At 31.2% G+C, this 27,986-nt stretch overlaps 1 protein-coding gene across 2 annotated transcripts; it reads left to right on the forward strand.

The window, feature by feature from the left end:
- Positions 1 to 6: 6 nt before the first annotated feature.
- Positions 7 to 7,358, forward strand: LOC148270744 (uncharacterized). 2 transcript variants are annotated; one of them, XM_088242239.1, is made up of 11 exons: positions 7 to 96; positions 737 to 925; positions 1,626 to 1,763; positions 2,247 to 2,360; positions 3,865 to 4,047; positions 4,159 to 4,290; positions 4,384 to 4,540; positions 4,635 to 4,801; positions 4,891 to 5,214; positions 5,419 to 5,601; positions 6,337 to 7,358. In XM_088242239.1, exons 1-11 carry the CDS (start codon positions 9 to 11, stop codon positions 6,522 to 6,524), a joined length of 1,863 nt encoding a protein of 620 aa, XP_088098365.1. In that variant the 5' UTR covers positions 7 to 8; the 3' UTR covers positions 6,525 to 7,358. The 2 variants fall into 2 exon arrangements, with proteins under 2 accessions (XP_088098365.1, XP_088098366.1); XM_088242240.1 differs by lacking the exon at positions 2,247 to 2,360.
- Positions 7,359 to 27,986: the final 20,628 nt, after the last annotated feature.

The following is a 27,986-nucleotide window of genomic DNA, read 5'->3' on the forward strand; positions in this document are numbered from 1 at the left end:
CAGAAAACATGGAGCTAACAGACCACATAGAAAGAGTGAATAGAAAAATGTTCCAAAAGATTAGACAAACATCTGATTATGTGGCTGTGTTCTTTTGTAAGTAACTATAATTATGATCATGTAGGTATTCTCTATAAATCAGATACGGAATTGAATAAAGAACTTTATTCTTTTAAAATTAAATTATGTACCCACCACAATTTTTTTTCAAAAGGAATTTTAACTTTTACAAACACTATAATGTCGTCGGGTTTTTGGCAGAGTCGGTACCTACAAATTTTCAAAAAATGAGATGTCTTCATCAAATTATCTTTATTTAAAAAGTAAATATTGCATATTTTATAAATACAAAAAATAATGTTTTCTAATATTCAGCTTGAAGTTTAATTTGAATTGTTCATCCCAAATGAAGTTTTGACTCTAAAAGTGCAATATCTCACAACTAGCAAAATGTCATTATCAACTTGTGCCAGAAAGCCGACAATATATTGGAAGGCATGCTGTGTAAGCTTATGTGATATTATCAAAAGTAAACCTTATATTTGTGATTATATTCCAGTATTTTTTGCAGTTTTGATGTGATTGTTCGAAGGTGCATAGAATCTTTTGAGGTTTAATCATGCCAATCACGATAATGTTCCTTCAAATAAATGTGTTTTCCATTATTAGTTGCAGTAGTAATTACTGGGATCAAAATACACTAATCCAAAAGTTAATGAACGTTATTTTTATACAGACAGCAATGATTGCAAACAGTGTCCAAGAGTTTTGTCAGAAATAGAACATATTGATGATGAAGCCGATGGAGCTGGGATCAATTTTGTAAAGATCGATGACAAGAAAATGTCTAAGGAATTCGGTGTCTTCGCTTTGCCTGCCATTCTATTTTTCAAATTGGGATCCAAGGAACCAGTCATTTATGCTGGTAAGTAACGACAAAAAATAATTCAGTATAACCAAAATTTGGACTCACAGTTGAAAAATAAAAGAATCCGTTACATATCAAATACATATCAGTATATGATCAATATATCAATTACATATCAGATAAAATAACAGAATCCGTTACCTGTTGCAATATTATATCATCCAATATATTGTAAACAATATCTATAATCAACAATATTTTGAGTTTGCCCAAATTTTTGTTGACAAGGACTGGATTCCACTCCCCGGGGAGCTGAATCCATCAAAACACTAGTTTCAATCCAAACATTATTACATTTATTTATTTTATTTTATAAATTTATTGCATAAATAAGTATACATATCTATTACCAGCGAATCTATAAAAAAACTAGTGAATTATAAAATGAATACAGAGGGTCTTCTGGTTAGGATAGTCTCCATCTAACATGGCTCAGCCTGTTCTAAGATGGAGATTTTTTACGTTTTAAAGTATAAGTAGTTCTATACTAATATAACAATAACAACAAAAAAACTTAAACTACTTATTTATAAATGCATAGCTAATCAAATGTGAGAATTTAATTATCGTTATTATATAAATATAATGTATACATATGTGTGCTAGGAATACATGATGTTACATAAACATAAAAAATATAGTGATATAAATATATAATATGATATATTAGAGTAATATGTTGTATTTTGCAATCTAGGTGATTTATATGATGAGCAGGAAATTCTAAACTGGCTCTTAACTCAGAAAGACCCAGCTGGAGATGTGATAGAAGCACTGGAAGGAGACGAGCTCTTAAAGCTCATTGAAGAAGAAGGATCTCTCGCCATTTACTTTTGTAAGAAGGTTTAACATCACCATAATAAAATCAGTATAATATGCATCAGGGTTTTCTAGCTTTAATAAAGTTTATATTTTTTCTTTCTACTTTTGTGATAGTATGAATAACTGGATTCTTTTAAATGCTATAGCTGCACCTGTTATCAAAACTACATTGCTTATTTTATGCATAACAATAATACAATTTAAATATCTTTGTAATTTTCACAAGTCTGTAATGAAGATGGCTTTTAATTTTTACACGTATCTAATGCTGCAAATTGAAATAATTGAGCGAGATATTTTTTTTTCTTTAAACCCCGTGAATAAAATTCGCTTCAAAATATTTTAACGTCATTTCTCATCTTCATTTAAAGAAAAAAATCGCTTGCCTTAATATATTTTCGAATAATCAATAATGCTATTACATGTACAAATAAATTTTTGCCTTTCATTGTTGTTTTAACATTTTTTTCATTGTTTTCTATATCGATTGCTTTAGGGAACAAAACGTTGTGCGATATTTGCAATTCCAAAGTGATGCGTAAATTGCGTGCCAAAAAGGAACACGAAGCGGCGGCCCATGCTGAAGAAGACCATCATGCAGCAGATGAGGGTACATAACAACCCTCTACAGTTGCCTTAACTTGCATGGCACACTCTAACCTCATAGTATAACCTAACCTAACTAAGATAAAGAGAATATAAATACCACAGTTTGACAGCTAACAGTAAATTTTAATCATATTGTGTTTTTCTTATACACAATTATTGTAACATAAAATGTTTGATTTTTGATTGTGTCGATAATGATACAAATCAAAACAAATGATTGTCAATGATCTAAACATCCAAAACTATTAATAGAATGTAAAGGGACATATGATCCTACTATTTTTTTCATAACATAAGTTTTCCGTTTTAAAAATTACTTAATGATGCTTATGACTTCCATTAACTTTATGTAGCAGAAGGATAAAATAAAAGTATAATATTCAAATAAAAGTGTTACTATATACATAATTTGAAAATTAGTCTTCACTGAGCCATATATATACCCCAACGGCCCACTCGCTTCTTGTACAGGGGTTTTGGGTTTGATTCCCGGTGAGATTACAATAATCAGGTGTGATTTTTCTCAACTCTTGGTATTTTATGATGTAATACGTAATATACTCATGATATATAAAGCAACTACAAGAAATAATCATTCAGTTGTTCATGCTCCATCATCGTAATAAGTTAAAACACAAATTCTTAAAATCATTATTCTGGCTCGAGTGAATCTTTGCCAATAATTTAGACTTTGATATGCGCTAAGACATAATGTCTCGTCACTGTCTGTCACGCTGTTATATATTTCTCTCAACCCAATATAACACTTCCTGAATGTCACATATTATCTAACCGCACATTCTCGTAAATTCATGCGCATGTACACTTACACAGAACAGATGCCGACTATAAAAATACCACATGCCGAATATCAAGTAAGTCAGTTCTAAACACCAAACAATGTTTTATATGATATCGGGTTATTAACGTTAAAATGTCATCATTTTAATAAATACTGATTTACAACTTGTTTAGATTTTGCCTACATTATAATTACATATATATTTGGACAAAGTCATCATGTAATCAAACAATTTAATATTATAGTTTGAATCTATACAGAAAACTACCTACAACATTAATACTGCTTAGATAATGTTAACAAAATTAGAACTTTTTATTGCACAACCTTCAAATAAATGTGAATAATTTTCTAATTTTAGTATGGACGACTACTAATGACATGTTTTATTTAAAAAAATATTATGTATTAGAATAGAGCTGACAGAATAGCTGAGACCTAGAATTTTAGCTGTCATCATTAATAAAACATCAATTTTGTAGTTGAAATAGTCAAATACTTACTTATGATTCAATTTTTTTATCAAAGTATTTATGAATCCTAAAAATGTCTTAATGTGAATGTTTTATTTATAAAAAACACTGTGAAAAATTTCTATATATGAATGAAATTGCTGATGCAAACAAATATTTAGAAAAACTTTAAAAAAAATTGAATTCCATGATTTAAAAAATGTAACATGTTTGTTTTAAATGTATTGCAGATTCTGATGAATGTGATCAGTGCACTGGTATATTAGAAGAATTGGAGAACATTGACGATGACTGTGATAGACATGGGATCAAATTTGTTAAAACACAAGACTTTTCCATTGCCGAATCTTACGGTGTCAGTGATTTCCCTGTTTTAGTGTATTTTGAAGACAATATACCAAATGTTTTCGAAGGTTAGTGTTATATTTAACATCACACATTTCTCACTTTGCCAACTTTTAAGTGAGTAAGAATAATTATCGTCATTGACATTTCATATTTAAAATGGATCAACTTTTTTTAAGGATCACTTGCCGAAGAAGAGGAAGTTTTACAATGGCTAATAACGCAGAAAACTGAAGATTGTATAGAACTTATTACAAGAGTTATGCTGGAAACAATGGTAGAAGAAACTCAATATTTAGCTGTTTACTTTTGTAAGTTCATGTGTACCTCAAATTGAATATATAAGCACCATAAATGAACATTTGAACTAATGTTAATACTGAATAAGATTTGTTTTGATGCAGATAAACCCAATTGTAATATTTGTGACCAAATATTAGATGGATTGGAAACAGTGGATGATGAGTGCGATGTGTTTGGGATACATATGGTCAAAATACAAGATCCTCAACTTGCAAAACGCTACTCTATTAAAACATTCCCGGCTATGGTATACTTCAGGTAATACTATTCATTTCAGTATATTTAGTTTTACATGTTGATATAATACGACATACAAGTGACGTAATGAAATAATTTGTCAATTTTATTATAGAAATGGGAATCCTTTACTTTTCGAAGGCGACTTACAAAACGAACAATCCGTACTAGAGTGGCTAATTGATGATGATAATAGAGAGCTAGCAGATGAGATAGAAGCCGTAAATGATAGAATGCTGGAGAGATTAATGGATGAGTCACCACTTTTAGTTGTATTTTTCTGTAAGTGTTTTTGTAGTAGTAAAAAGTACTCGTTTTGTTCTGTTTGTTTGTTAGTTATATGTATAATATTGTTAATCGATTTATTTTAGTCGATGACGACTGCCCCGAATGTGATGAAATTTTGGAATCACTGGAGCAAATTGACACGGACGTGGACCAATACGGAATAGACTTTGTGAAGATTGCAAGTGCAGAAGCTAACGAGAAATACAACATTGTGAATATTCCGTCCCTAGTGTATTTCCGCAAACGTGTCCCCATGTTGTACGATGGGGACTTACACCAAGTTGAAACCGTCCTACAGTGGCTCACTTCACAAGATGTTTTTGAAATAAAAAATGAAATTGAAGAAGTGAACAAGAAGATGTTAGATAAACTATTAGATGAAAATGAATTCCTAGCTGTTTATTTCTGTAAGTAATAAGAATAAAATACATAACATATTATGTTCTATTTATAAAATATTTGAAATTTCTTAAGACTTCAGAGATATTACACATACACAAATTTCAAAGAATAACATAAGCCGCACACACAACCACTATCAATTAATTATGGAACACAACTGCTTAGTTTAGATTTCTAATGTACGTAACGTATTTTGAGCATATTTTCAGACGAAGAAGACCTTCCCGAAAGCAAAGTAGTTTTGGAACATCTCGAAAAAATTGATGGGGAAACTGACAACCTGGATATAACATTTGTAAAGATGGGTGATCCGAGATATGCCAGGAAATGGGGTGTCACAAAACTACCAGCTATTGTTTATTTTAGGAGAAGATTCCCGAGCATCTACAGAGGTAAATCTACTGCATTGTAAAAAATATAACATAAACCATTTATTCTGATACAAGGTGTGTTATTAAAAAGTCAAACTTACAGATGATTGGTTTTTAGTTACCAAAATAAAAGCGTAAAATTTGCCAAAAATTAATAATTGGTAAAGACAAATTGTGTGTATCTGAAAATGTATGCCTAGCGTGTGGTATTCAAAGCTGTACCACATTTTTTATTCTATAAATGTTAAGACTAGTTCAGCCTGTTGATAGAATCTAATTGATTTTTTGCTGCATTTTGCAACACAAATTTCAGCAAGCAAAACTTACTCTCCCGGCAATGTGAAAAATCTGATTTTATGAAGCAAATCAATGGCAGCCAAGTATATATATACATAGTTCATACAATACTTTACATAGCTGCCTGCAAAATGGTGCTTAACCTTTCCCTCACTAAGCATCCAAAAATTACACATGATCCGAACGGGGGGACTAGTATATGGCATCAGGAGAATAAAACATTGGAAGTGTTTATGACCGTGCAATAATTTATTCATGTTTTCGCGTACACATATTTTACTCATTCATGTATTTTATTAATTTTTGTTAGTTTGCCGAATGCTTATGTACATAAAGTGAAATTGACCCAATCGGTCTATGGGGGATTCGAATTCCCCCTTCGGTCCGGCTAGGTCGATTAATAAAATAAATTGAAAACTTGTAAAACTGAGAATAACAATAATTTTAACTTTTTTACAGGCGAAATTTTATCAGAATCTGAGGTACTGGAATGGCTCAGGAAAAATCGCTTTCGGCAACCAGAACTCAACATATTTATGTATGCCATGATTGCGCTTTCTATTGCATTTGTAATGTACACGGCCTTCCTACTGCAGTGTTTCAAGGCACCTCCCCCTGTTCAGCCAGCACATCCCAAGCAAGCGTGAGACGCAGCAGCTGTCTGCGTGACGGTTACATTGTCTATGTGACAGTAACATTGTCTACGAGACGGTTACATTGTCTAAGTGACAGTTATATTGTCTGCGTGACAGTTACATTGTCTATGTGACAGTTATACTGTCTACGTGACCTATTCTCTTCCGGGCAGAAGTCAACGGCAACCGGGGTCACCATGTGATATTTATTACATCATTAAAATAAGAATCTTCTTCACTATCATCATTGCTATCGTGCCATTACATCACAAAACACCTCATTTATTTAATACAAGGCTCAAATTTGGATACTTTTATTTTAACTACGATGATTAACAATGTAAAAAATGGTCGGATTCATTTTTTTATAATTTTATATATGCTTAGTTAGATGAAATGAATACATGTAATGAAAATTCAAAACACTGTTGGGCCCAAATGGACTTCCTGATATAAAGTTAACGCCCTATGTTTGATGACTGTCTTAATAAGTATATACAATCAAATGGTTTAACTATCTGATCTTCTAAACGGATTAAAACAACATTTTAAATCATAAGGCGCTCATTCTAGAATAAGTCTTCCGATTCCCAATATAATAATATTTAGTTTTAAGGTTTTTCCTTCTCTTCCGACAAACACCAGTTAATTAACATAAATAAGAGAACAAATTCCCATTTTTACCTGCATTTTTTGTTACAAATATATGAAAGTACATGCGATTCCGTTAGCCCCATTTTATTTCTTTGCCAATTACATTAATTTTCAGGTATTTAATATGAAATGACCACAATACTATTTGTAAATAATTATGTATATAAAATAATATAAAAATGTTAAAATACTCATTCTTTGATTTATTTTTAAGAATATCAAAAAGGTTTAAATGGCTGACGGTGTTCTATTATTTTTATAAAAGTTTAACTTTAACATAATATTTTATGTAACTACACAACTCTCTCAGTAATAAGATTATCTGACAAGTAGTTAGTATAATCTGCCGATATTTTACTAGCTAAGAGCACAAAATCGGACTCTACAATTTGCTGCAGTTCGGATGTCGAATTCATTAGTCCACCGCAAACAAAAGACACTGAAAATAAACTTCGTAATTTAATAAATAACTTGGATTAATTTAAGTGTACATAAGATGCGAGTATAAATTCCTATTTAAATATAATTTTTATGAAATATCTGTTTGAAAACGTCTGCATATTTTGTATGCATGTTCTATAATCCACCGTTTTCACTAACTTAACAATTGCCTGGTATTTTGGGTTGAGGATAACTGTCATAACTGAGTACCATACTTACAATATGAAGTAATATTATAATATTATAGAGAAAATGAATTAAATCCGTAAAATGCGGTACCTACCCAAACAGACCATTCATAAGTAGGTTAGGATATTACCGTTAAGGTTTATGCGGAGAGATCTTCGGCCTTCATTGCAGGTTTTCAGAGAAAAAGATTCTTTGAATTTCACTATTTATCAAATTATAGACTAGCATTGGCCGGGCACTAGCAATAGGAGTATGAAGCAGTTAAAATGCTAAAATAATATAATACGCTGAGCATATTTTAATCACACAATCGTATTTTTTGTATATTATTGCAAATAATAATATTTAAATTCACTGACAGCTGACAGTTGCATTTTGACTCGACTCGTAATTTTAAAACTGACAATCTGACAGTTGGTAGTTGTTGACACTTTAGTTTAGACTTTAGATTAACATTTTTTTATCTCGCAACATTCACGAACGGCTACATACTATTCAAATTTATCCAAAGCACGACCCTCTCTCCCAACTAGAGATGCAAAATTACGTAATTTTACCAAAAGTCGTGGTAAAATACCGTAATTTACGGTATTTTACCGTATTTTTCGGTAAGAAACGAATTTGGCGTACTAATTTTTATTTTTCAAAGATATAACAAATACGGGTAGCTTTGTTTTAAGACTCTTTACATGACTGCAAAAACCAGGTTTAGATCCATCTAGTGGTTGTCGAGATTTATTAGAAGTATGGGACGTTCAAGGTCATTCGGTATGTACTTTTTTAACTTTTTTTCATAAAAAGGGTTATTTTGTTTTGAAACTTAACAGGATCGGTGGACGTAGGGTCCTTAGTAAAACCTTCAGTTTGTGATTTTACCAAAATCTGGTAAAATTCTCGTAAAATACCGCGGTAATTTTACCGCCTTGCATCTCTACTCCCAACACCGTTGTTGAGGGGATTTTGCCTCTCCCCACTTGGATTAAAAATTAATCTGAATCTAATGAAATTAACTGATTTATTTTTCAGTAGCTACCGATTTTCAGAGCAAACAAAAGATAATTTTGAATCTGGAAATCAATTTAAAAAATACACAAATCGAAGTGTATCAATAATTTATTAACAAATAATTTGTCATAACTTATTCCTAATTGTAAAAGAAGAAAATTTTTTCACCATATGTCATATATTGCATCAAATTTAAAGATTAAAATTACTTTTTTTTTATCATGCCAACATATGCAAACATAAATAATTGCTCGATGCCGAACCAAAAAGCTGCTCGAATGAGTTTTTGTAATCGGGTAGCCTTGGCATATTTGCACAGGAAAAAAAAATTCTAAAGTTAATAGTACTTTAAATTTACGAACTTCAACTTGAGGAAAAAAAAAATTTGTTCATTGAGTGTGAAATCGGTTGGGCGTGATAAAATCGCTGTAATAATTATCACAAAACCTTTATTTAATGCCTTCAAAATATGTTTTACCAATGAATTTTGGGATGAATGGAGGGAAAAAGGAGGGTCCGATGTCTTGCAGGACATCCGCTGGCACAGCGCGGGTTTAAACTGTGTAACTCGTTTATAAACTTAGAGTATATAGATCTTAACTGTAAAGTTATAAGCTAAGACTCTATACCATGTCTGCGTGATCTATAAGTTAGTGTGAAAGCACAGCATTTTATTTATTTTTTTTATGTGCGGAAAAGAACATTTTTTGGTTTCATTAACAAATATTTATATCGTTTTACTATTTCATTACTGTCATAATTATAATGATACAGTCGTTGTTAATATATTTTTTTTTTTTTTTATTTAATATTTTTTTTTTACAAAATACATTTTTGAAATACAAAATAGGTAAATATACAGAACATCTTATATATAACGTTTCTACCTCTCTAATAAAGTAGATACTTGTGTTTAGAGAGGGAGTTCGTTTCACATTTTTTAATTTTTTTTTATAAACAAAGTAAATTAAAACAAAGTAAATTAAAATTAAAATTAAAAATTAACAAGGTAAATTAAAAATAAAAAATAAACATTCTTTGGTATGAAGTCTAGGAAGGGGTGAGTCTTAAATGTTTTTTTTAATTTTAGTTTTAAAAGATTGATATTTTTTATAGATTTTAAGTTTTCCGGAAGTTTATTAAAGTTTTTTTTACCTATGTACGTATAATGGTTTAACGCTGCTGTTGTTTTACATCTGTGCAAAAGTAAATTATAGAAAATCTAGAGTTACTTGAATTTTGCACTTCAATTGTTTTTTCTTTAAATGTTTGTAAGATAGAGGCTTTATTAAAAAATTCTTCAATTATTGGTATATTAAGTTCTTCGAATACTAGTTTTGATGGGTAAGTTCTGGGTTTTTTAAGAATTATTTTTGCAATCTTTTTTTGAATAATAGAGAGTGATTTTAAGTTTGTCCTATAAGCTCCTCCCCAGCCTATAATTCCATACTGCAGAATTGACTGTATTAAAGCATAATAGACTGTTTTTATAAGTTTTAGAGATAAAATATTTCTTAGTCCAATGAATACATAAATAAGTTTCCTAATTCTTTTGACCATAGTGGCTATTTGTACTTTCCACTTCAAATTACTATCAATTATAATGCCTAGGTACTTAATATTATCCGCTTTTTTAATTGTCGAGTATAATTGGGGGCAAGAATGATTAATATTGTCATTTTGATTATGGATCGTAATATTGAAATTTACTGGGAGGTCAAATTGGTTAATGGAAAAGGGTAGAAAGAAAGTTTTTTCACTGTTTAGTGATAATAAATTACTATGAAACCATTTTTTTAATAAATTGATGCCCTCGTTGGCATTGTTCTTTACTTCTTCCCAATTAAGTTCATTTATAATTAGGACAGTGTCGTCAGCATAAGATATTATTTTCCCATTTAATTTTTATTTAAAAATTTCATTGACATATATAATAAACAACAAGGGGCCTAGTACGGCGCCTTGGGGTATACCAAAATTTATTATTTCAATTTCACTTAAGATGTTAAGAATTTTTACTCTTTGGGTGCGACATGTCATATAGCTTTTTAGCCATAATAGAGCTTTTCCTTCTATCCCAATATACTTAAGTTTCTGTTATAATTATAAAAGTTATCTGTTTTTAAACCAGCGGTGCTATTTTGGACCGCTCTCGCAGTCGTGAAAAACACTTATCCCGCTAAAAGCTTTTAAGATGACCGCGAGAGCGTTTGAAATATCAACCCAGAAGCATAAACATTATTGACGCTAAATCGGATGTATCTACTTTTCTTTATTCTCAATATTCTATATCTCACTGCATTGATAATGGTTAAATATTTGAAAACTTGCCATGAATGTACTCGTAAATGTTTTCTTTATAATTTGTGTTCTTTTACTTCTTTTTCCCTCTATAATAAGAAATATTTTATTTATTTTGTGTGCTTCAGAGAATTTATTTCATTGACTTATATCTTTGCCTTTTTTGTTAATAAACTTACTGTTTTTTTATCATTACCTTATTTTTTTTTGTTTCACATGGTATTGCTTTGATATTTTATCTTTTCTAATTTTTTGAACTTTTCAACTTTTTAAACTAATTTAACATTTTTTTTCTGTACATTTTGTGTTGTATTTTTAAGCATGTGAGCATAATTGTACTTTTTTGTAAATACCCCTTGGGCGTTAACGAATAAAACAAATAAATAAATGCACAGTATAAATATACGGAAGCAAGATGTTGATTCTTTTTTTAAATGAATAACAGTAGTATAATTCTCAAATAGTTTCTTCATCTCTGTTAAAATATGTATAGATTTAGGTAAACTCCGTGGAGTGCTAAATCCAGAGCTCGTTTTAAAAGGGATGGGATTTAGTTAAAATATTGTTTATATAATTTGAACACATTAGTTTTTTCCGGTATCCCTTTTTAGATGAAATAATTTCATAAAATCTCAGCTATATATGTATAAACAATTTCACCATAAACTAGCAAATTTAATAATTTGAAACAAAATACCTAAATAGATAACTTGAATTAGTAACTACCTAAATGTAAATGCAAAAAAATACGTAAACGCACATACTTCCATATTTTCTTCTCAGTGGGATTTAATTTTTCTTGAAATATTTATAAACGATAAATTAATTTTAGGCACAATTCAATTGGAACTGAACTCTTTTAAATAAACATCTTTCATGTCGACTTTGTCGAAAATCGAACCCAGGATCTGATGAATGGGAGGCAAATGCGTAAACTGCTTTGTTTTACCATTACTATTTTTCTCAAAGTGTCTTCCTCGTAAATGAATTTTAAAAATAAATATAATGAGAACTAAAAAATATAATACATTTTATGTTCATTATTAAAATTCTAAAGATATGGAAAAGTTCTAGTCTCTCGTATAACTTGTACAAATTGTATGTCGCCGACTTCAGTTTGGTTAAGTTTGTTGGCTGGGTGTGTTGTCAGTGAAGTTTCAAACTGTTTTGTTGTTTTTTTTTTTTTTGACACCTGCTGTCGAACATTTTTAATTTGATAAGGTAAGTTTACTTTGAAACTTTTCCAGTAACACTTTAAAATACTTTGATAAAACACTTAAAAAGTTCTATTGATTATTGATTGATTTAACTAATCGATTTTTTGTTGTACCGGGTTCTAACTGTTCAATTAGTTTTTTTAAGTATTTATTTGATTATGGATTTATAAAAATTGGATGTTTTAGATTTTGAGATAACTATAAAACCTTGTGGAAAATCTAATTGGGCACCTACTTAAGAAATCTTATCAGAATCGTAAAGTTTTATCCATTATCTGCCGACAAAACTTATCTTTCTTAGAAAAAAGTCGGCGAAGTACAAGGTTACGGTGGAAAATGTAAACTTTTCTTATATTTCCTGTATTATAAGTGAACTCGTTTCCTGAAAAAAAGTCATTCAAATTTATTTAACGTAATATCAGAAAAGCTCAAAAAGTTATATTAGTAGGTATTTTTGATATCAAAATATTTTTCGATTTATAATACGACATTATATCCTTTTTTAATTACGAATTTCCCGATGAAAAGGTCCTTGAAACAAATATAAAAAATAAATAAAAAAAATACTATAACAGAGATAAAGAACATTTTATAGAATGGAATATAAAAACCTAGGCATTTACATGGATTATGTCCTGCTATTGGCTTGTTTAAGTGATCAATTTACATATGGTGTAACATTCACCATTCTACATATGTCTGAACATCTATATTCTTTCAATTCTTCCATCTGTTGATATTCGTGAAGTAAAAGTTGATGCGGGGCGCCTTTATTGATGCGGGTGAGATTCTGACGGAGTTATTTCACCTACATACTAGGCAACGCCTGAAAATACTACCAATGACAGGTCATTATCCCTGTAACTGCCTAGACTTCTATATTTAATTTTGTAAAATGTTCTTCATCCCTGCTGTAATATTAATTACTCCCAAGGTTGTTGAATCTGGATCTTGTTTACAAAAATTTGGACAAACTCAAAATATTATTTATAAAACAAAAATATCTAAATAAAATATATAAAACTACTGTTTTTTTTGTTTTTAACCACTATTTAAAAAAAAAAATCCACCGACCGGTTTCAAAGCTAAACAAGCTTAGTTAAGTTAGTGCTTCATATATACATTTACAAAAATATCTAGTTTACCAAATGTTATTAAATATTTGTATATAACCACTTACCCTTCCTTACTTCCCCAAGAGACGGGTACGTCTCGAAACCGGTAGACATAGAAAAGTCGGTAAGTGGTTACATACAAATATTTAACAGCATTTAGTAAAATGTTTAACGATAAAGTTAATGCTTTAAATATTAATAAAATATCTAGTTTATACAAACTTACAAACCAAAGAGAGTATTGGGTATTTGTGATAAATTGAAATTCTTTGCAACAGAAAGGGAACGAATTGGTGAAATAATAATATTTTATTGCTTAGAGTAAGCTGTGTATAATAATGGAATGTCAATCAACGCTACTCCTTTCTGCCTTTTTAGACATTGAAACGTCTTCTTAGTTTGAAACAAAAATAAGAAATAAGTCACATTAATGTGGAGTACAGGATAATATAAAAATTCAACCAAGGATTACCACAAATCTTTAGTCGCCATTTTCCACGTGTTTTATGCCGAAATAATTTTTATTTTAAATCTATCAGAAATAAACATACAACCAATTTTTTATGTATATTAAATTATCGTGCAAGACTTATGATCTGTCTTTGGCTGGTTTAACTATCCACATTTCCTTAACTCTGTTTAAACATAGGTAGAATGGTAAATGTTATAGTGTGTAAAGTGGCCACTTAAGCCAGCCAATGACAGGTCAAAAGCCCTGTAAATTCCTAGAATTCCATATTCTCTTCTAAAAAATGTTTTCTCTCTCTGTTGCAATAAATTTCAATCTTAGGAGTGAAATCCAGCCATGTCTGCCTACTCAAAATATAGTTGATTTATGATAAAACCTCCTTCTGTAATGGTGTTACGAACCCGTCTAGCGTTTACAGGTTCGATTTAGTATATTTGTTCCAAAACCAATTGTGCATAGGGCACTGCAATTATATAGGTTTCCGTCTTTTTTTAAAGTATATTTTATGTTAGCTACAATGATCGCAATATAGGCACCCGTTTCTTTCCAATTGGATCGCCATATTTTTTTGCTGGAAAAGCTGCTTTCATTTAAAAATGAATGGTTTATTTTACAATACTTATTATTCCATTTTTAAACTTATATTTCTTTAAATGTTTCGCTTGATAAATGATTACCGTTTTGCTTTCGTCATGATACACTACCTTTTATTGTGGGGTAATTCCTATAGCTAGGTAAACTAACGACAACAATCATCACGCCTACCCATTCTCCAACACACTTTATTGACCTAATTTTTTAGTGCATGTTCAGACACGGTGGTGTTTTTATCCCCTTTAACTCTGCTTGTAATTTATGTATTTTCTCGTAAATACTATACAGGCTGTTCTATAAAACCCTGTCACATACGAAACCACGATGATCAGTATGAACAAGAAGACAGACATATTATCACATTAAAAAAAATATTCAGAACGCAGAATTTTAAAAAAATAAAATATTTAAAAAACAAATGGTTGCTTACTTCTGCAGGGGAGAAGCGAGGGGTGCGTGACCATGTGGTCGACGGTGTATCAAACTCCCCCTTCCCTCTCCTCGCTTCTACCTTACAGAAGTAAGCAACCATTTGTTTTTATAAATATTTTATTTTTGTAAATTTTATTCGTTCTAAAAAAATATTTTTTTGTGCCAATATGTCTTCTTTCCCATACTGATCATCGTGGTTTCGGATGTGACATGGTTTGAAAAATACCCTGTATATACTACGGTGATGGTAAAGATGGAAGTGTATATTAGTATTTGCATCTTGGTGTAGTGAGTGTCCTGACGAAGATACGGGCACGTCTCGAAACCGGTAGACGTAAAATGCCGGTAAGTGGTTATATACTCATATTTACTGGCATTAGTTAACATAAAAATCAATCACTAAAATACATTTGAGTGGCCCGCAATGAGCAGCAAATAAATGTAGTAATGTTAGGAGCAGCACTGAAAAACGCGAGAGTTCATATACCTTGGAATCAGGATCACCTGGGCCGCGATTATGATGGATAAGGACGTCATACCTTCACCATGACGGTATAGATAAATTCTCTCGAGCGATTACGAAGATACACTATCGATCCCCCCTCCACCTTCAATTTTTGATGTAAGTACACCGATTTTTACCGACGGGTCTAGTACCCCTCGATACGCATATCTACGCATTAAAAGTGACAAAAATTTTATTCCACCGAGCAATTTTTCCTTTAGTTAGGACTTACTTATTTTTTTAATCGTTCTGAGGTTGGCATTTTTTTTCTTAAAAGGCTATTAAGGATACGAGAGAAAAATACGTACATTTTGAAGTCTGAATTAAATTTCGACATAATTGTCAGTTTTGAAAACGAACGCCTAATGTACAGATAATGTGGCTAGATTCTGCCCTATTAACATATAAGAACATCTAAGCGAAGAAATGTTGCCAATATAAAAAAATAATCAGTTATTATATTGTTTCCATCTGTTTTACTATCTTCCTCGCTCGGTAGATAAATACAGACGATCGTTGAGCATACCATCTTGGTAATTGTCGATTATAAATTTAATTAAGTAAGGTACGCAGAATTTTCGGGGTCATTCATTGGTTGGATTCGATCATGAGACGACAAGTCGGTAGAACATACCGAGGTAGATAGAGATAGTACAGAAGTTAAGTATACCGTCTCGGTTTACCGAGTAGACATGACCTTACAGGGCATTGCAGATTTAACGAACACCTTGCTGAAATAAACCTTTCCGAAATTTCTAGATGTAAGTTCTGCAATGCAGATGAGGAAACATTTTCACGCATTATATGTGAATGTGATGATTTACATCATAAAAGTCTCATCCTCGGGAGACCACTGGTTAAACCTGAGGATGTTTAGCAGCTCGCACCCTACCTAAATGCCCGTTACTTTACGGACTTGGGTTTGGAAGGGAAGATTTAGCTAAATGGGAACTCTTGCCTTTCACACAGTAGCCAGGCTCTTTAAAGATCTGAGCTTGGAGGGCAAAAACTATTCACGGGGATTCGACACAATAGATCTTTACTGGTCGCAGTGACGTTAGGAGCTTGTATAGCACTGACCCCCACCTCAAAGAGTAAGAATAGACCGACGTCGCATTATTTTGTCGCGTCGCACACTGGAGCCGAATTACGAATTGTCGGAATAAATTATTTTAGTGGTATTTTAAATATGAAATAAATAAAACAATATATATAAATTGTTATTAAGTAGTTTTAATAAGAAAAACATGATTTTTTAAAACTTTATTCACTATCTGAAGAATTTTCGGCTTCGTTTTCACCGATCGTGGATTGCGTGGAAGCGTCGGACGTTATAATATTAGGTGGAGCCAATAAATCCAAAGTATCCTTATCAAAATTTACGTCTTTCTTTACAGGTACTTTTCGCAAACTGGTAATAAGAGGGTCCGAAGATATTAAAAGTAAATTTAAAACATCTTCATTAGTTTTGATACGAGACATTTTTCGCGAGAAGCATTCTCTGTATCTTTTGAACTCTTTGTTCCTTGCTTCTTGTGCCTCTTCACTTAGCTGGCCTATAGGTAATAAAGCATGTTTTATTATTTCTGGTCCGTGAATTAAAACTTTGTGAACAGGTGGAGGCATCGGGTACCACGCATATTTTTCAGCAAAGAGTTTTGCAGTTTCCATGGCGTATACCCGAAACTTATTCACGTTTATTTCATGGCCTATGGAAATTTTTTGTAAGACAATTTTGAATCTCCTAATTATTTCTTTGTCTATTTCAGTAATACAAGCAGCAACTTCCGGATTACTGAAAAAACGCCAGGATGTATTGCCATCATTTTTATTTCCAAAACCGGGTTTTGGTTTGTCGACAGGCAAACCCATTTCGGTCTTAAATTTATCTTGAATATTTTTTTTTGTTACCGCAACCATTTTCTTGTCATCGTCTCCACGCGCTTACCCCTTCTTAAGAGGTATTTTATAACTAAGAGGTAACAAACATTCATTCATTAAAGGTACTAAAGACGATATAAAATATTATTATCCTTAGAATTTGGATCGTTACTAAACATCTGTTTGTATTCTGACTATGCAGATCCGTCTAAGCCTCATTTGCATATAAGGGTCATATTTTTTATATATTCAGATTTCTGACCTTCTAAAATTTCTTTATGAGCTTCTAAAAGACGAATGGCAGTATGGTCAAGTAAACTTTGCAGTTTAATTTCAGCAAAAGTATCTGTGACTACAATGCTTTCCTTTAGAGGGTAACATTCCTTTTTCGCCTGTTGTATTTTTTTGTAAGATGGAAATAGGAATTTGTCATGTTCTCGAATTATATTATATTGATGTGTGGTGAGTTTTGCTTCAATAAACATTGAAAGAGCTTCTCTTCCTGTAAGCTGCTTTTTTTAGAGATGTTGAATTTCTTGTATGCATTTCTGTATGTGGCAGATCTTGTGGGTGAAGTTGTCGTAACTTCCTTCAAAACTTTGGATGCATCTACTTGACCAGCAGCTCGCAAACTTACCTGTGCTGCGAATGACAATTTCTTAGGAGAGTGCTTTGATCTCAAAGATTTAGTCTTTTGGCGTCTAGCTCTATCACAAGATTCTTCAAAATTTGTTTGAGGGCGACCCACTTTTTTACTTAGGACAACATAATAGTTATGAAAACCTATTGAAGTATCTAGCCAGTCATTATTACAAACCGAGAATCTGTTTTCTCTTCTATTGGCCTTTTGCCACCTCTTCTTAAAATCAGACACAAAAAGTGATTTTTTTTTATGAAGGCTTAGTAATTGGTCTTTTGGACATTTAGTACGTGTTTCGACAATTTTTTTCAAGCATGATATTTGATCAGCCAATTTAACGTGGCCAGATTGTTTCATTTGATCAAATAAGGTACGTCTACTTATAAAAATATTAGTTGTACTTGATCCTTAAACAAAAAATTATGATGGAAATTAATGAATAAATGCTTACTTTTTACTATGTTTCCACATCCTTGACAAAAGTGACGCTTTATGTGAAAAAGCGCAAACATGCGCAAGATGTTTTTTGTATTTCCTTAAGAGCAGTGAATACGTAAACAAATAAGCTAAAAACTATAGACATGATATGAACTGATATCAACTAAAACTTTACATATAAAATCAATAAACTAAAAAAAAGCAAATATATTCCCCAGTAATTTAAAAACCCCTTTAAAATATTTCAATTCAAAATATACGAACGAAATTTTCAAAAAAACAATAGTCTAACCTGTGAGTAATAACGCCATATTAAAATAATAACAAAATTTGGAAGCACCATAAAGTAATTACAATTAACACAAGGAGACTTTTCGTATTAAAATCGCAGACGGCCCAAGTTTCACCAATGACGGACAAGTTTCGACTGGAACAGGGATAAAAGTTGACTTGCACCGTGACTTTAGACTACTGAGCTGTATGCCAGGTATATTCAACTATCGATTCCAGGAATTATTTGTGAACTAATATTATTTTTCAAAAAAGGGTTTATTCCAACTATTCGTGATTCGGCTTCAGTGTGCGTCGTGTGGATTTTTGCAATGGTATGAAATGTACTAAAGAGTTTGTTGACCAATTCGGACCTGAATAATTTGATCAGTCGTGTGAATAATATCGCTTGTACTGTTGAAATTTCAATTAGGCAAACTGTAGATGCGACATATTGAGGCGGTGATTATAATGAATCACCTGTATATATTATCTTAATATTTTATTTTTCCTCGATAAGAACAATCGTACCTCAGAACGACTTCATTCACTTTATCATGGGCATTGTCCGTTGTCTTATCGCGTGCTAGTGCGAGGCATTACCAAACTATTTTAGGACGATTCGTACATTTATCTATTATTATCTACAACCTTACCTGCCTCAGCTTTATTATTCAGTAACCGCAATAAAATAGCTTATTTATTTAACTGTTGATGTGTACATAGTTGTAGGTACAAAACCAAATTTTATCATCGTACTGAGAGTTGAGATCTCCGGCTGCCGATCACAATAGGACGGTAAGAGATAATTGATGATGTGTATAGAAGTATTCGATTGGAATTTTCTATCCTTTTATTGGAATATTTATAATTAATCGTTGTTTTTTTGCGTCGGTCATACTAACAACATTTTTACCGTTTTTGTCCCATTTCACGCGTATCGTCCAAATCCACACGACACGGTAAAATTAAAGTTGGTTTACATTTATTATGTTGTTTTGTATTTTAAACAAATTTATTTATCGGCCACTTTAAAGTAAAAATCATGCAAAAAGAAATCGGGTGGAGATTAGTCAGCCTCGTGGTGTACTGGTAATGGATTTTGCCTGTCATCAAATAAATAAATAGTTATAATATAAAAACATAAAAAAATCCACCCTTAATAACATTATTAATTTTATCGTGCCGTGTAGATTTTCGCCTCGGTGTGAAATGGACCTTCTTGTGTAATATGACGGGTCCAGAAAAAACGTATTTCTTGTGTGCGTGCGTATATATAAAAGGGTTTGTTTGTGTGTATTTGTATGAGAGTAGTGGTCAGGTCTGTGTAAGCGTGTGCATCATTAAAAAGCAAGTGGGAGTGAGCCTTAAATTATTTTTTAATTAATTAAGGGGCATGTTAAATATATCAATAAATGAAAAAAAAAATTAAACAAGAAAGAAAGATTAAAGAGTGTTGTGCACAGTTAGTGCTTCAGACTGGCAGATGAAATAAATATTTATTTCTTTTCACGCGAAAGGGAACATTAAAATTAATTTTGGAGAGTACGTTTAAAGAGTCTACTTTATTATTTAATAATTTTTATAAATATACATAATTAAGATAAAGTGCGTCTATTTTTAAGGGTGAAAAATCCATTTTGTTTGGTAGATTGGTTGTAGGTGCAAAGCGTTTTATTCTTTTTATAATCTAGGTATTTTAAAAAAAATCCGTTAAACATTTTCAATCCTTTCAACGTATGTTATGTATTGGTTAATAAAGATTTATTATTATTATTATTGTGAGCTCCACACAACTGATGCAAACTTCAAGTTACTGCGTACGTATGGAGTTTTTAATGTATAAGTTTTTAAAGGGTTTGAAAATTCCTAAAATGAAGCGGAGCATTTGGTAAGCTTTTACAACGAAAGAATTTGTGTGAGACTCTAACAGCAATCTACTATCAAGAATAATTCCCAAAGTCTCAAATCTCGCTGCACCGTGATATGGAATTATCTTTGATCGTATAATTGTGAGTAATGAAATCATTACTTTTAGTAAATGTCATTGAATGACATTTTGAGGTATTAATATGCAATAGATTTTTATTACAGTAATCAATTAGACGATCTAGATCTAGTTGGATATTTACGAAGTGCGATATATCCCTAACATTGGCAAAAATGTTTAGATAATCAGCAATAAGTAGAAATTGAGAAAATTTAAAGCACTGATTTATATCATAATCGGCCTCGTGGTGTAATAGTCAGCGCGTTTGCTTACCATGCAAGAGGTCTCGGGTTCGATTCCCGACATGGTTGATATGAAATATTTTTTTTTAAGACAAGTGTTTTCACACATTATTTCATAGTCCCTGGACTAGTACCTGAAGCGTAAGACCGATCATCTTACCTTCATGTAACAAAAAAGATCAAGATACGCTGCGATTGTTGTACCAATGCAGTGCCCTATGCACCATTAGATGCGGAAAGGGAACGATGATGGTTTATTTCATTGATATTAAGAAAATAAAATGGGACCTAAACGGGAACCTTGCGGAACACCAGAGCCGCAGTATTTGAAACAAGATAAGACACCATTTATAGCTACTGCTTGGGATCTATTTGTTACGTAGGAATTCAACCATCTTAAAAGATCGGCACGAATTCCATAACACTCTAGTTTATGAAGCGAGATGTTATGGTTAATTTTATCAAATGCCTTTTGAAAATTAGTTTATAGGCGTCAATTTGAGATTTTTTGCAAAAGGAATCAGTAATAAAATTGGTGAATTTAAGAAAATCAGATTCGACTGACCTACTCTTATTAAAATCATGTTGCTGTGTTGTAATAATGGTAGCAACAGAAGGTGTGAGTTTTACTGAAAACTGAAATTGGTCCATAATTTTCTGCATCACACTTGCTTGCACACACAATTTTCTGCATCACCTTTGTGAACAGGGGTAGTAAAGGATTTTCCACCCTTGCTTGGGGGAAGTGCCTTATGTAAAGGATAAGCTATAAAGGTAAGATATAATGTAAGTGGAGTAGAGAGTTCATCTGCACAGTTCATAATAATGAAGGATGGAATACCACCAGGACCATAATTATTAGATGAGCAGAGGCTTTTAATAAAACATCACTATTGATTTCAATACTGCTCCATATAGTGACACACTGATGATTAAACGTTAAATGATGTATAAAATTGTTTAGAAAAGGGAAAAAAACGAATACCGTTTGATTAATTCTACCTCAAGTGTTTTGGGTAATGCATAAGGTCGCAATAATGTTCTAAATGAAAATCATCATGTTTGATTTCACGTGTTCATATTTGCTTGACGTTTAATCACCAGTGTGGTCATATATGAAGCAAAGTGTAAACGCATGAAAAAGTTAAAAATCCCGAATTAATCACTCTCTAGGGGGTAGAGAAGATTCAAGATAGCACCCAGAATGAATTTGTTTTGTAAAACACTAGCTCTAAACTTACATATAAATATTTCAACTTTGTTGTATACTATACATACTTATTTTTACAATTACGTATCGTAGACGTAATCATTATTATCATATCTTTATTCCCATCTGATTGAGCGCAGGGCACTGTATTGGTAAAGTAAGTGCAAAGTATCTCGATCATCTGTTACAAGAAGGTAAGGCGATCAGTCTTAAGCTTTAGGTACCAGTTAAGGGAGGGACATGAAGAATGGAAAATCATCCGAAAAAAAGTTACAGGTCTCTGCAGAAACAGCATTTGTGCCTTGTTTGAGGTTCGTAGATCTTATGGTGCCGATCCACGATGGAGGTTAGCTATAATTAATGTTTGAAGTTGGCCATAATCTATCGTTGGAAATTTTTGATGGCAATAAGGATTTGAAGCTACACTGGAAACACTCTTAAATTTTTAGCTAGAAGATATTGTCTACTCTCTACACTGCGTTTTCCTCCAACTTTTCCTTGCAATATGATATCTACTATTTCACGACTATAATTAGTATGGAATTTGATTAATTCTTGATTGTATTTGAAATTCTTGTGATTCATAATATGATATATTATATCGCCGGTAAAAGTATTTTATCTCTTATCTATTTGAGGCTTGGATCGTTTCCACCTTAAATATCATTAATGGCAATCTTAGATCTGCACTTGCGCAAATAACTGATGAAAAATTAACTAAGTGTAAAACTGTGTTGAAAATTAAAAAAACATTACCGGATACTGATAAAAATTAGTAAAATGCTTAATTATTCATAATTTCCAAGAACTTTGGATGAATCTGATATAAATGACATACTTTTTGTGAGCGGTTGTGGTAAGTTTCTTAAACATTAAAATATAAATGAAAAATATAATTTTTAGGTTATAAAAATGACAAATATTACTATTTTCATACATAATTTTAATATTATTTAACGCACTTATTTTTTAATTGAGACAGTATGCATATTTAGAATCTAGATAGGTACTATTTTAGATACATAATTTAAGTTCGGTGGTCGAAACACGGCTGGCGATTAAAGAATGACTACATTCGCGTTGGGCATGGGTTAAGTGTCATAATTCTACCTGTTACCTACATATGGTTGTGTTTTTGTTTTGGGAAGTCTTTAATATACCTAAAAATATTATTCATTTATGACATGCCTTAACCAGCGTAGTTAGGATTAATCTGATGCAGAGTTATGGATGTGTAAATATGTTGTGTAAGTACACAGTTTCATAAATTAGGTAATTAAAAATTTCACCTAAATAACCCTTTTCACCTCTCAAATTTAATTTCATTTGTTGTCTGTGCTGTTCGCTGTGCGTCGTGGTTTGGTGGGACCTTATAAAAATACCGATTTCGGTCTTTAGACTTGTAATTGTAATTTTGGTATAAATTCTCAAACCTATTCTAGTTATTCCCATGAATCAAATTGTAATAAGATGTATATATTTAAATCGAAGTAAGCTTGGAACTGAATACACACTAAGGTACGTATTCTGATGTGAAGTTAAAATTAAAATTTATCTTAATTTTTTTTATATATTTTTTTTTAATTTTTTTTATTTATTTGCAAAAACAACAGTAAATTTATAAACAATTCATTTCATAATAAAGTGTATGAGTCCAATTAAAGTTTTTCACGAATATATAATACTTTTTGTAGAAATACTAATGAACAGATTAAAAATATATATATATGTACGAGTATATAGTAATATTCAAAGAATATCATACGATAGAGTTAAATGAAATAATAATGATTTCATTAAATAAATAATTTTCATTAAATTTCATTTAGATTTCATTAAAGAAAAAAATTAATTAATAACCAAATAAACAATATTTCTTTAAGTCCTCTCTTGTCTACCATCGAAAATATTGATATCAAATTACCACCCATGTAAGGAAAAAAAGACTTGATTTATTGGGTCCACGTGTAGTATTTAGTAAACATGATAAAAATAAAATAGGAATTAATTCATTAGTTACGTAAATCTTGACGAAGAAGCTTGTTTGCTTTGAAACCGGTCGGTGGAGAAAAAAAAAGTTAGTGGTTAAAAACAAAGTTATTTTATTTATTTTATTGTAATGAATAACCACAAAGTTAGTGCTTCAAATATAAACATTAAATAATAATGATTTCGTTCTCAAAGCGTTGAGGGATGGAAAAGATAAGAAAATATTAGGATAACATTGGAAAAAGGAGAGATTCTGTTGAGGAGATTACCCTTAAAATGTCTATAAAGAATAGATACGTTTAAAGTAAAATTAAGTTTTCTGCATAAAAAATTGAATATGTTTACAATTTTTTTTCTATAGATGTTCAATTACCGACGAAGATACTTTGAATTTTTATACAAACATACACACTTTCGTACATAAATATCGATATTAGTTTATACCGTCTCAGTATATACCGATGAAGATAGCCGTTCATAATCGCGGCCCTGTTGCTCCAATCACAAATATTTATCGACGTGATAAAAGTTTCTCGCGGTGATCGTTTATCGTTTTAGTGATTCCGACGGAACATTAATTAAAGTTTATCGATCGGGATTATTCCCTTTTTTTTAAATATTGCCACATTTTAGCTTATTGCATGGCAAAACTTTATATTAAATGTCATCATTCAAAATAAGTATATATATATTTGTATTTATTTTATTTAAAAAGGTAAACATGAACAGAAAAACATATAAAAGGAAAAATAATGAAACCCACTAAACCGCGAAACCGGCTTGTCAGCAGGTTTCTTATTTTTCCTTTACAAAGAAAAACGTTAGAGAAGTTATATAAATTTAAAAAGTAATATAAACATTATTAAGAACTAAAAGCATACGTATTTTTTCAAAAAAAATATTTACAAAAAATTAAATAGATGACTGTTAACATAAAATAATAATCAATATAAAGCCTTGTTACATTTAAGCCATTTAATATTTTTTTCTTAAAAGGTTCTTTAATATTTTCTTTTCAGATCTGTTTAGGAATCTTATTGAAAATTTTAGTAATTATAAGTGAAGTGTTCTTTGGCCATACTTGAATAAGTGGAATATTCTCTCGTTTGTGTATTTTAATATTATTTGGGATTTTTGAATTATTGTTTCAATTCAAGATGGAAAATACTCTGAAACTGTAAGTAAAGTAAACTCAATTTGTGTTATTATATGAAGTTGTAATTGTATGTGAACAATTTACCATGCGCTATATCGCGGTCACCTGACGTTTGGCCACGTGATCACGATAAATTTATCATGTTCATCGTGATCATTCAACTTGCTTAAAGACTTTTTAACCACGTCGATAAAGATCTGTAATTGAGCAACTGTCGTTGAGAATATCAGGTGCCTCTTCAAATTCATTTAAATCTAGCGCTCTTTAAACCCAATATTTATTATCTAATGAAACTATCCAGTGCCGGAAGCGGATTGTTTCTTTTAAATGATATTTTTTTAATTAATGCGAGTTATGATTGTTATGAATGCAAGTCCAAAAAGTTAAACATGAAACCTAATGATGTTCAAATTTATTTAAATCCTTAAATTTATGTATCTTGGTAAAATTTATTCGGTACTTTTTTGTAAATTTATCAGCATTACACAATTTTTGCCAAACAATCAAAAATTACAATTCAAACTAATTTTCCATTTGTCGAGTTACATTTTCACCGCTTCTCATTACGTACTTTTCACTTCGTTTTCCACAAAACATAATCGACTAATTTCGAAATGAAAATACTGAGTTGTTTGAACAAATGGATGCAAATGAGTCTCCACATACCAACTTACCACACCTGATTAGCGATTATTTTGGTATCGACACAATATGTGCTTACATGACACATTTGAATTATTTTACCTGTATTCCTGACATGTATATCTAAATAATATCTTGATTGGAACATCAAGTTGATAGTTGGTACTAAATTACAAATATTTTTATTAAGATCCACTTACGTTAATATTGTTTAGGCTTACTTGAAGCATCTTAGACATGGGCGAAATTATTAAATCGCTCAATCATGCGAATTTTAAATAACCTTTGAATCTAAGAAAAAAAGTAAGGCAATTTGTTAAAAAATTCTCAAATGTTTTTAACGAATAAGCTCGCACATGTGCGAAATATTCCAATCGCTCAATCGTTTATTTTTTATTCCTTTTTTATTTTTATTTATTAGCGATTAATTTTCGTACATGTGTGCAACATAAATTTAAAAAATGTTTTTGTCTAATATTTGAAAATGTTTCAGTGACATAGATTTTATTTAACAGGTCAATAGAATCTGTTGACAAAATATTTTGACTAATTTGTGATTGTATTAATGATGAAAAAAAAGGGTTTATAAAAACCTTTAACGTTTGAATCTAAGGAAAAGATAGGGCGATTGAATCATTTCACGATTTCGCACATTTTTAAAACTTATATAAATTTTATTTTATTTATTTAGGAAAATAACTTTTTTTACGTAAAATGCTTGCAAAAAAGGGTAATATAAATTTAAATTGTAAAAAAGTTAATGTATAATACATTTTCCGCGCTGAATGTATCGCACCCCGGGAATAACAGTGGCACAACTCAAAAACCTCTTTTTTATAGAAGAGCAGTTACAAACACATCAGCGCTATCGGTAAACTAACATTAATTTGCATTCTAGCCACAAGACTAGTGCCATCTAGTTTTTAATGTTTTTAGATATAACAATGACACAATCATCATGCTATTATTATTTCTTATATTTTTAGGAAAAAATATTGCATAACATCGACATTTTTGCTTTTAAGGCCACATTATTATTTTGAAGAACTATGCCGTTAATTGTGCGGATAGAAAATATAACCAGGAACATTTCTTTATACTTAACTCAAAAACGTCAATTTTGGATTTGTGACATTCTTATCGCTCAGGTGCGATATGTACATAGGTGTGTGCGAAATCGCCTTATCCTTTCTTCAGCTTATAATTTGTTTGTAAAAAAATGTGGTTTCATACGAATCAGAAACTTATATTGTAATATAAATTACTTACTAGCTTTTACCCGTGGCTTCGCTCGTGTGGTATTGGGGAGAAATTTAGGTCTGTTGTTTAGCAATATTTTTTTTCCCGATAGAACGATATACTTTTTCGGGACAAAAAGTAGCCCGATCGATTGCCGATCCTCCAACTATCGCAATGCAAAAATACAACGAATATAATCCGTTAGTCTATGGCGACATAACGTCGTTATTCTGTTTTAATATGAAGGATTTTTTTCACGTAGAATTTTACGGAGGATTTGTTTTTTTTTGGATGAAATGTGACACGTGACACTAATTGTCAGCTCTTCAGCTATCCCTATGCAATATGCAAAATCACGCTGATCAGTCCCTCCGTTGCGATTTGAAAGAAACACAAACAAACAGACGAACGACGTATTTGTAATATTAAAGTATAGATAGTATGTAAGCAGGTTCGATGTTTGTTATTATTTATTTATATACAGAATTTCTGCTATTTATATGTATACTTTGGGCCTAAAGCACAACACGACGCGCGACGCAACGTGACGTGACAGTCGCGCATACAGTATTGTCCACTTCCTCTCTTGATTCGTTCTTCCTACCGGCACTTCCGACCCCACGCCCGCTGGAGCGTGTCTCCTGTCTGCCGACACGGTGTGACGCTGTCAAACGCAATACTACACATAATATTGCCTAGGGGAAAATACAACCGAAAACACCTCATCGTATTTACACTAATCAGCGCTCAAACAGTAAGACCTCCTTTCAATGATTTTTATTTGAATAAAATTAATTCAATTTAATTTAATCTGTCGAAAAAATATTCTCCGTAGCCTAACATTTAAATGTAACC

The sequence above is a fragment of the Micrasema longulum genome, unplaced genomic scaffold (genome assembly GCF_059751315.1).
Source record: "Micrasema longulum isolate JH-2025_06_02 unplaced genomic scaffold, ASM5975131v1 h1tg003487l, whole genome shotgun sequence".
Taxonomy (NCBI): domain Eukaryota; kingdom Metazoa; phylum Arthropoda; class Insecta; order Trichoptera; family Brachycentridae; genus Micrasema; species Micrasema longulum.